General features: G+C 33.9%; 1 protein-coding gene across 3 annotated transcripts in view; it reads right to left on the bottom strand.

Annotated features, from left to right (window-relative positions):
* Positions 1-11,188: 11,188 nt before the first annotated feature.
* The window catches only part of LOC149199605 (ras-related protein RHN1-like), a 65,476-nt gene continuing 64,608 nt past the window's right edge, over positions 11,189-12,056 (bottom strand). For 2 of the 3 annotated variants that reach the window (XM_089402505.1, XM_089402503.1), the window contains 2 exons: positions 11,606-11,732; positions 11,189-11,400 (listed from right to left, as the gene is read on the bottom strand). In XM_089402505.1, the coding sequence (XP_089258631.1) occupies positions 11,629-11,732 (104 nt within the window). In that variant the 3' untranslated portion in view covers positions 11,189-11,400; positions 11,606-11,628. The remainder of the gene's footprint in view (positions 11,401-11,605; positions 11,733-12,056) is intronic. The other variant, XM_089402504.1, reaches the window with a different exon arrangement.

The raw sequence follows: 12,056 nt of genomic DNA, 5'->3' as shown, positions 1-12,056 counted from the left end.
ATATGACGGCAAAGTGTCGCAATTTTTGGCTTCCAAGGCAACGAAACAAACCGTGGGTCTCGTCGGATATTAGACACATGTGAGAGTCTCTACTGACATTGTTTCCATCAGATATTTGACAGATGTGAACGTCATAAAACCGACTTCAAAGCATCAGATTTTTAATGACAATTTAATCCATTTTGGGCGTCGGATAATCGATGTCAGTCCCGTCGAATATCTGAAGCTTAATAAAGTGTCACCTATTCGACACAATGTCAGCGACGAGTTGCTCAGCTCCAATTTGTTAGGTAGCAGACGCTAATAAGTCGCATATCCGACGAATAGCCATCGTATTTTGGCCCCATTTATACTAGTGTGCCCATACATCAACTCCTAGTTCCTGCAATAACGATCCCATTATGTCCTTCCAAAACATAAAATTAGTTCCATTAAATAAAAGTGGCTTGGTGGAAAATACTCCCTCTTGACTACTCATCTTGATAGATCTCCCTTTAAGCGATCAAGTTTCTTCCAAGGAACCTACTCTGATACCAATTAATAGGAAAAATACTAAGAGGGGGGTGAATCAGTGTTTCTTAATTCACTTTAACTTTCAAATTTATATTGAGAATTATGTACGCTACTTTTATTCAAACAAACCACGTGTGTACGCGCCTTCAGTGAATTAAACCCACATATATCCAGATTACTAATTTTTCATAATTTTCATAATTGATTTAACTTAATTATTGCATCATTATTTATTTAGTCATTCATTATGTAGTATCCATGAGAAGTAAATAGTAGATAAATCATCAACGCATAAGAAACACATCAACACATATAGTCGCTGAGATTTTAGATGGAAACCCAATTTAGGAGAAAACCACCATTGTTGTCATCTTTGTCTTCTTTCTTATTATATAAAGAAATATTCATTACATTTTGTACCAACCCAGCATGGAAACACCGACCTATAGGAGGCTACAACCTCCACTTGTTCTCTAGCACCCACTAGAAGGGAGCTACAGGCCCCTGATCTCATTTACCAACTCCTACCAGAAGGGAGCTCCTACCCCCTCACTAAAGGCTACAATCCTCGGCACCTTGTGGACCATGTTTCAAAATGTTTCACACTGGACCCACACTAGCAATAAGCCCAACTAAGATACCAAATAGAATAAAAAAATCTGAATATAATCATTGAATCACCACTAAATGTAAATCATTAATAAATTGAATCACTAAAGTAGTTGAATCACTGAACCAATCCCAAGTTACGAATCAACCAATAATTGATCAAATAGAGGCCAATCAACCATTCAAGCTAATATCCAATCATTCATTGATTAATCACACTGTTAGATACTAAGTCGTCATTACGGAAGCAATATGCAGTGATTGCAAACCCTGATCAAATTTACTTCATAATATATACGCAATTGTTCTAACAAAAACCCATGTATATATGTGCTTATTGTGCACAAAACATACGTACAGATCTCAACTCACCCAATATTGAATGCATACCAATTGAATCACTGAACCATTGAATCACTAAGTACAAATTCTAAATCACTACAACATCCAGTCACATATATACTAATACTAAATCATTAAATACCCAATCACAAGTTTGCAATATTATTACTAATCAACATACCGAACCAGAACGAGATCAATCAAATCCACACTGTCAAATACAAACCATTTTGATCAAGACATCATTGAGGAACAACAACAAATAAAACAAAATTCATTAATTGCTATCATCACATAGCAATTCAAACCCTGGAATATATACGAGACTTCAATTAACTAGATCTAGGTATATATGCACTTATCATGCATAAGACCCAAGTATGTATTTCAAAATTCTGAATACCAAAACCCAAATTAGGCAGTAATCTAAAACAAATTATTTCGGAATATATATGTGACTACTATGAGGCATACCCGTGTATGTACGCAATTATCCAAAAGCAAAACTACGTACATATCTTTAAATTATTGAATCAAAACTTCGCTGCAAATCCCAAATCTATGTGCACACACTGTCAAAAGCTATAAGTTAGCAATTATATATATCCATGATCATAGTTCTATCATAATCATAGATGTTGGATTGTTAGTCATTTAAATATTCTTCAACAAGCGAACCAATCAAGCATATATTCAATACAACTTCATATATTTCAGATGTGAGCCTTCTCTTTGCTCCCTAGTGCACACGTGTTCCAAATCAGATCACACAAGAATAAATCATTACATTGCACCCATAACTCCATGATCTCCTTCTCCTTATGTAGTTTTTCTTTGTCAATACCACAAGCAAATCCCTTGGTAATGGTGTTATTATTTGTTGACGGAATCAAATAGACATTGTCGACACAATATAATGGATAATTACTATGGCAATGGCCCCTGGTATCCAAGTTTCCATGGTTTGAATTATGTATGTGACTATTATTCACATAACTTGCATATGTACGCAACTCTTCTTCATAGGGGTCGTGTATACTTTTTCAAACTTCGCATTTTCATATTCTCTCAAGTGAAACTTGTAACAAGGCTGCCAACACACTTCCTGTACCAAAATTCATGTTACATGCATTCGTCATATTATAACCAATTTGACATCAAGGACTTATATGTCAAGTCAGTTACCATCAAGGACAACGAATTAGCCATAATGCCAACATACGTGAGGAGTCTCATGTTTGCAAATTGAAAAAGGCTTTATATAGACTCAAGCAGGCACCTCGAGCTTGATATTCTCAGATTGATGGATCCCTTATGAGTCTTAGTTTCACCAAGAGTGTTACCGAGCCCAATCTTTACTACAAGGTTGTTAAAAGTGAGTTTGTGATGTTGTTCTTATATGTTGATGACGTGTTTCTGACGAGAGAAAAAGGACTTGCCCACGTGACAGAAAGAACAATAGTGGCAAGAGGATGTGCTTTCGTGGTAGAGGAAGAAATCATGATTACCACAAGAAGCCCTGCTTCAATGTCAAAGGGAGTTGACCTCTAAGTTCGAGATGAAGGATCTAGGTTTGATGCATCACTTCTTGGGATTAGAAGTATGGCAGAAACTGAATGAAATCTCCCTTGGTTAAGGGAAGTATATTATTACAATCCTTCAGAGATTATGGATGATGGATTGCAAGTCCATGGCCACTCCCATTGTGACCAATCTGAAGAAGTTGAGAGGCTCTGATGACAATTGATCGAATTGTTGATATATCTGGTTAATACCAGACTTGATATTTGCTTTATAGTGAACACTCTGAGCCAATTCATGGTGGAACCTAGGAATGTACATTGGATTGTAGCAAAGCATATGTTGAGATATCAACATGGTGGAGTCAGTTATGGATTGAGATAGGTCTCAAATGGTGAAGTATAGCTACAGGAATACATGGATTCTAATTAGGCGGGAAGTGTCGAATACAGGAAGAGCACATCAAGATGTTGCTTCAATTTTGGTTCTGCTATGATATCATGGATGAACCAGAAGCAGATTGTTGTCGTATTCAGCATTACAGAGGTTAAGTATATTGGAGCTAGTTTGTTGAGTTATGAAGCAATGTGGCTTCAAAAGTTTCTCACGGGATTGTTTGAATAGGCGTTGGAGACAACCATGATACATTGTGAAAATCAAAGTTGTGTGAAGCTTTCGGAAAATCCAATTTTCCATGCCAGGTTGAAGCACATTGAGATCAAATACCACTACATTTGAGACATGGTACAAAAGGTAGAAGTGAGGCTCCAAAACATTTCAACAAACGAGTAAGTTGTTGACATTCTCACAAAGCCTCTGTCCTGAATCAAGTTTGTATACTTCAAGAAATCCAATTTTCCATGACAAGTTGAACCACATTGAGATCAAGTACCACTACATCCAAGACAGGGTACATAAGGGAGCAATAAGGTTCTAATACATTTCTACGGACAAGATAGTTGTTGACATTTTCATAAAGCATTTGTCTCAAAAGAAGTTTGTATACTGCGGGGACAAGCTTGGAGTGGTTAAGAATGCCCCCCTCGTTGAGAGGAATTGTTAATGTTTAAGCATCAGGGCAAACATTCTCCCTAGGTCAAAGGTATTGATCGAGTGCCATGTCATGTGGCTCGAGATAATGGCTCAGATATCATTAAGGCTCAAAGTGCTCCCACAGTCAGAAGGTTATGACCATATTGCCAAGGGTTAATTGGCTAGTGGGTAGAGTGAGTGCCTCAAAGCATCGGGCAAGTATTTTTACCATTCAAATGCTATGTGACGACATGGGGGAATGGTAAATGGGCCCAAGGTTTCACAATTGGTCAAGGAAAATTGACCTGGTTCCAAGTGATGACTTGGTTAGTTGGTGACTGGGCCTAGTTTTGTTTTTTACCCCGATCATGGGGTACCTGACCATATCGCCAAAGGGTATTTGGTTAGTGGGTGACTATATCCTTTTCATAATGTTGATGCAATATGTTTTCCATGTGGTTCTGGAATGGAGCATGAAGTGGATGGACACATTAACATAGTGGGTTCATTCAATCTTTTCTTGTGATGGAGAAATTTTTTGGCTAAGTAGACATTTGGAGGAAATCAAGGTGAATACCTCCCTAGCTAAGAGGTAGTGTTGATTTTTGGCTAGTTGTGGGAGGTATTCCCCAGTTACACAAGTTAAAAGAAAGAAAGAATAAATTTTAAATTAAAAACAAAACAAAACAAAACAAAAATTTAATTTAATTTTCAAAGTGGTGTGCCTCTTGGGCACCCTAAAATCACTATAAAGACACTTGAACTTCTCATTTTCATACACACTCATTGCTCACTCATCATTCACATTTTCTCTCTCCTTAACACGTGGGAAGTTATTTGAGGAAGAGGCTAAAGTTTCTAAGGAGTTCAATTTCTAAGACAGGCAATGTTTGACCAGTTGAATTTTCTATGTAATTACATAATGATATTCTAGAGTGTTTTAAAGTAATATCATATTTTGGAAGTAGTCATCGGTGGTAGAAAATTGTGTTTACCTAATTAGCACTATAAAATGAACAACAAACACTATGTGTCGTGATTTTCCCTGTTTATTTGATTAAGATTGATTAACTTAGACTCAAGATGAGAATTTTCAACAATTATTCTTTTGATGGCTAAATTATGTCTAGTTGAAACTATATTATTATGTTTTAAAAGTACAAATTTATATGATGAGGTGTTTAATGAATGTTATGCAATCAGCTCACAAAATAGAAGAAAAAATAGATAAACGATTTCAAAATCAGCCTCTTTGAGGGGGAAACCTCCTTTACATTACACAAATGAACAATTCTCCGATGATTTAAATGACAAAACCTCATTTCTATATATAGGGATCTAAGGGGTCACAATATAACCAGAGCCGACATAACAATAATAATGTAAGGTCACAACAATAACAATAGTGGGCTTCTATGGGGCACAACAATAACAATAAGGGGTCTACACTAATACCAATGAGGGAATACACTAGTATTATAGGGACCTAACATGCCCCTCTCCTTCAAAAAAAGTGTTGTCCTCAACGCTTGAGTAGTTATGGATGCTTATGTATAAAATGTTATGCAACCAATTCACAAAATAAAATAAAATAAAATAGATCAACGACTTCAAAATCAGCCTCTTCGAGGAGGCAACCTCCAATAAAATAAAATATAGATCAACGACTTCAAAATCAGCCTCTTCGAGGAGGCAACCTCCTTTACATTACACATATGAACAATTCTTTGATGATTCAAATGACTAAACCTCATTTCTATATATAAGAGTCTTAAGAGATCACAATATAATCAGAGCCGACATAACACTAATAATGTAAGGACACAACAATAACAATAAGGGGGCTACATTAATAACAATGAGGGAATACACCAGTATTATAAAGACCTAACAATGAGTTATGCACAAAAGTAACCAAATCAATGTAAATAGTATTGATAACAATGATAATATGTCTCTTTGTGATGACATACAAATTTATAGAATTTCCTTCTACACAAGTTATTTATTTTCTAAACAAAAATGATGATATAATTACAATGACCGAAAGAGAGCCAATTTATTCAATGAATTCATGTAAAGCAAATTTATTTGATAAAGGGTGATATCTCGTAAATTGATGAATCATGACAAGAATGTTTATGAGAATTGTGGGTTTGTTCTCTCTATATGATGTGTGCTTATGTATGATTTGGGTCCCCATATGTCGAAAGACCGATGAAGGGACAAGATAACATGAGGTGGTCCCTTCATGCCCCAAATCTCAATACTAGCCTGTAAAAATTTTGTTATCTTTGATCCCCACTATGTCAAAAAATCAATTAAGGGACGAGAAAACATTAGGTGGTCCTCTCATGCCCCGAACCTCAGTACTAGTCTATAAAAATATGTTCTCTCCATGTGATAAGTGTTTGTGTCTAATTCAAGTCTCATATGTCGAAAGACCAATCAAGGGATGAGATAACATAAGGAGGCCCCCTCATGCCTCGATTAACTTTGGGACAATGTTCTTTGAAGTGGGAAAGTATGCCATGCCCCAAATCAATTAAAATAACAAACTACACAAAAAAATAAAGACATAGGGAAAGAAAATTCATGATAAAAGATAATTATGACAAGCAGAATCTTGGAATTGAATCCTTTATAATGGAAGGACTCTATATAAGAAAGGGGGGAGTAAGAAAAGGCATATTTTAAGGCAAAGAGGAAATAGACTATTAATTTTGGCAAAAAGTATAATAAGGCTAGAGGGTGGTCAGTTGTTGAGATGAACCTACAGTTGGGAGCAAAGTTATCCCCCACACCTTCATTGTGAAGTTGTTGAAGCGGAGTCAAGAAGAAGAGTTGTTAAAGCAAAATCAAGAAACAGTTGGGAATTGCAACAGTTCCAGTAAGTAGGATCCATTCATCAAATAAAGGTATGTACCTTCACCTATTCTGCTATGATTTCAGAGAAACCATAAAAGAATAGGTAAAGGTACATAACTTTATCTGAAAAATGGATCATACTTTTGAGATAAATCTCAACCTTTGTTTTGTTATTACTACTAAAACAATTCTAGAATATTCCAATGAAATTAAATCCATGTCATCCACTTGATAATCATCGATAATTAAATTAAAATTCTAAAAGCCCTATTCCAAAATAGGCACGCCTATTGGAAATATCCTTGAAGAAAATTGGGAGATTCTAATTAAAGGAGAAAAAATGCCATACACATTAAGAGAGAAAAATAGAGTAGAAAAATAAAATAAAAAATTGGTGTAACGTCATATCACACCTCCATCTACACAAATGCTTTGCCCCATCATTGATGACTCATCTATAGTCCATTCTAGAAACTACCATGCATAAACCTCTTAGACTGCCACATCAACTTGCTATAAATAGACATGCCAAAAATAACAATCCCCCTTACTAAAAAATAAATAAATAAAATAAAATTGCTCAAAATAGATAAGGGAGCCCTTTCATATATAGTACACCTAAAAATAGGCACTACTAACAATAAAAGATTGTCTACATGTCCACAACATTATACTTGTTAGACTCAAAATCTCATGGAAAATCCAAATAAGTTGTCACCATTGCCATGAAAAGATTGCTAAAAATAGGAATATCACATACTCTAGTAGATTTTAAATTATCGAGGTTTGTTTTCATAGATAGAGAATCCAATTTTCCCACAGCAATGTTCGAGAGTTGTCGACGTTTCGAATCCACAAGTGGATCCATCTTCAAGACAAAGATTGAAAAAAAAGCAGCCAAGCAAAGGGATAAAAGAGAAAAAGGGAATTAATTAAACCTAAAAAAAATGATTAAGAAATCAAAACAAATAAAACCTAAAAACTCTGAAAAATCAAATAAATATCAAATAAATAGAATTGATAATCCAAATATTTTGAATATATATATATATATATAGTTTTAATATCATGTATCATGAAAATTATAAATTATATAATAATGATATTAATATAAATTATAAGTCATATATTAATGATTAATATATATAATAAAGAAATAATAAAGTGTATTAATTAATATTAATGATTAATATATATAATAAAGAAATGATAAGATGTATTAATTAATGTTACCCATTAATATAAAGGTAAATTAATAAGATATATATTAATTAATTAAATCATATTATATTAAATTAATTTTAATATATTATAGTTATGTGAAAGGTAACTTAATAATAATAATGTTAATTATTAAAATTAACATATATTAATTATAATGTCTATTAAAATTAATATTATATTATAGTTTATCCTGTAATAATTATAACAAAAAAAGTTTTAATTATTATTAAGATTAATAAAATAGTATAGTTGTAAATTAGAATAAAAGTTTTAATTAGTATTAAGATTAATAAAATAGTATAGTTGTAAATTAGAATTATATAAGCTAGGGAAAAATAGAGTTATACCTAAGACGAAGAAAAAACACTCATCCTTTGAAGAGGAAATCGTTTGCTACTAATCTCGATACCATTACCACAATCCCTCTTTAGATTATGCGGATGTTTCATAATCTTCAAGGCTTCCATGATTTTCTTTTTATCATAGTGGTCTTCTCTAGCGATGATTCTAGCATTTTCTAAGCAATATGATGTTCAGTCTTCGACAAATGCCTGCAAGGGCTGAGGTGTGTGATTGTTCATTTCTAATGTTAGGTTCATGCTCCTTTAATATTCTTTGCAAGGAATAACTCGTCTCCCTGGTATAACTTTTACCACACCCTGATATAACTTTTACCACACGAACAACCAATCTTGTAGACTCCTTTAAGCTGATAATGAGCTCATTAATCAAATCACCCTCATCGAACTCGAAATGCTAAAAATAGAAAGTGCTCAGATTCTCACGAAACCATACTCGTTGGATTCATATTTTTGTAAAGAATCCAAATCCATGATCAAAATCAACATGCAACATCTGTTAAAAATATAATGTGCTTGCGTGTCCCCTGAAAGTAGTTCAATAGACTCAAAATCTCACAAGGATTCTAAATATACCATTATATCTGGCATGCAAGACTCTAGACAAAACCTGCTAAAATAGTAAGTGAGACGAACGTCACCGAGAGAAGCCTCATTGGAATCTTGAGTTCATAAAGACTAAATATGTAATAAATACCACCACACAAGCCCCAAAACTCTGGTCGCAAAGTAGGAGACTTGCTATAAATAGTAATCTGTGCAAAAGCTGAATAATCATTGAATCCACCACGGAACCAATCTCCCTGTGAACCAATTCCCATCCTAAGCAAAATTACATCTCTAAATTCCAGCTTTTTGAAATGTACCAGTCTTTAACCCTCCAAATTTGCAAAGGGAAAATTTAGGGGTTAATAAAGCTGAGCCAGTGCTTGTAGGATACAGACAACAATCCAAAAGCAAACAAAACTCTGTAATATGTAATACAAATCAAGATGTAATATTTGATTAGGAAAGTGAATAAATGAATATTGAAATGGACGCAACTCAAACCCTTAAAATGAAAGAGCACAATTGGTTACAAATGGGCTTATAGATTCAAAAATAATGTTAATAATACAATTTACATAAAATATGGTTAACTGAAAAAGGTTGTGCAGAAAAAGATGGTATTCATTATTAGGAGTTCCCTAAAACAACTGCTAAAATGGCCACCATTACATAGATGGTCAAGATGTCGTCACAATTTAATAGTGTATTCATCAAATGGATGTGAAAAGTACTTTTTTAGTGGCATTAGAAATTGTTTTTGACATTTGGCAACCTACTGTTTTCAGGTTGAAGGTAAAGAAAAATTGCTTTGAAAATTGAAAAAGGCCCTTCAAATTCAAGCAAGCATTCAAGGCATGGTACGCAAGGAATAGTGAATATTCCAGCAATATTGATTTCATAATAAAATTTATTAGATAATCTCCATGTGGAGTATCTAAATGACGTCTTCAAAACTATACAACATAGAATTGCAAGTACATGTCAATATCCATGAAAATGGGTACAAAATTTATCAAAAAAATGCTACTTTGTACAGGCAATCGGTGGTGGGAAGTATTATTTAACCTATCAGAAGAAGACATGTCCTTTATTTGAAATTTTTTATTTATCACAAAAAGACATGTCCTTCAATTTGCAATAGTTGTCATATAAAGATTTATGGTAAAGCCTAAGGTTGCTCATTGGAAAGTAGATAAAAGGGCATTGAAATCCGTAAAGAGAAGCTTAGAATGTGGAAATGAATTTGAAACAAATAGTGATATTAAATCGATTGAACATTATGATGTTGAGTAGGTGGAAAACAGAAAGCCATATAATGTTCCTTCATACAGCTTCAGCAACAACCTTATATTGTGACAATGAAAGTATGACTAAGCCGAAGCATCTTGTTTCCCTACCAGGGCAAAGCATATTCAAACTCATCCTCACTTTCAGAGTGAAGGGGTAGAAAGGTCAGCTTGAACTGTCCTATTGTCGCATACAAAGATCAGATGACATATCACTTCACCAAACTATTGATCAAAGGGGAAAGTCGGTCAAACAAAAGAAAAGACTGATTAAGGGTGGTACTGAAATATTTAAATAAAATATTATAGAGGTCCTCGTCACATTTATTTAAAAAGGTAAGGAGGTTGGCGTGTTTATTAAAATGTGAGGAAACAAATATCAAAAAATCATGATCATATCTAAAAAGGATTCTCAAATACTCGCAGAATTAATTAAGTAGCTAAAATAAATGCATTATAAAGTGCCCTATCAAATGATGCTTCATTCCATGTATCGTTCCATCCATCGAGTCCTCTGTCGTGCTTTGTTATGTTTTGCTAATAGTGTTCTAACCTTTCTTACCGGCAAGGTAAGGGAGCTTGGAGTAACTAAGAATAGTCATCATTTGCCAGCGGGATTATTACATAACTGGGCTTTCATTAACAGAATTATATTGTTCATCCAGACTCATCGTATAAATAGAATGCAAGTGAACGCATCATTTGGTTAAGTTTCCATTACCCAATACAATCCAAAAAATGATTGCCCATGAAAACAGAAACCCTAACAGTGTAGTGCGTAGAACTTTTCCTGCCTTGAAACTGAGATTAGAAAAGGTGGTTAAAATTTGAAGATGCAAAACGATGGAAGGGATAAGTGTTCACGCATTAATGAGTGTTTAAATATGTAGCACCAAAATCGAATAACCACTTCCATATATAATTACCAACTAAGAACAGTTCACCCAAATTATGTCTTACATTTGATTGCTCCCCCAATTTGAATATAAATAAATTCAGTTTACACATCCATAAAGAAGAAATTTACAAATATTTACATCTTAGAACCAAGATTTCTTTTGCGAGCACCATGTTGAATATGCAAAACCATCTGCCACCTTAGTAATACACCATTCACAAAACAACTTGATCAGACAAGGACCAGCAGTAGGTAATTTGTAAAATTAATGAGACAAATAGAAACATAATAATGTATTACAGATAGTATCTTAAGAACTTCAATCATGGCTTTTCAGTAGCTGACAAGAAGAATCTTTTCCAGTAGCTTGTACAGAAAAATATCCACATCAAATCTGCACTGACCTGAATCTGTACAGTTCATAACCTCATCTTAAGCAACATGAACTAAATCTTGCTCCTTCTTCAGATCTATTCCCAAGAAGCAAGCCAGGATTAGATCGCTCTGGCCGAGCTTTTAGTACCCTCTTTGCTGCAAAAGATGAGAAAAGAAAAACATAAATATGTTTAGATAGGAGAAGATGAAATAGTTCTGCAAAGAATCAAAACAAGTTGTGACACACTAAAGTACAGAACGTCTCATATCTTATATCTACTTCAATGCCATCAACAACATGACATTTGCCACTTTAACCACGACTATAACCATTTGTTTATGGTTTTCAGTGCGAAGAACAAAAGTGCAACTAACATTCTTGCAACTCAATTAAGTGTTTTCACTTGAGGAAATTATGATTGTAAAGATGAAAATGAAAAGTATATTTTTAATGAGACTAATATACCTTTAGAGGCTTGG

This window comes from Pinus tabuliformis, chromosome 2_1 (assembly GCF_031772625.1).
Source record: "Pinus tabuliformis cultivar Carrire ecotype Pingquan chromosome 2_1, CPIR1, whole genome shotgun sequence".
Lineage (NCBI taxonomy): Eukaryota > Viridiplantae > Streptophyta > Pinopsida > Pinales > Pinaceae > Pinus > Pinus tabuliformis.
This window is presented reverse-complemented; position numbering and strand designations above follow the sequence as displayed.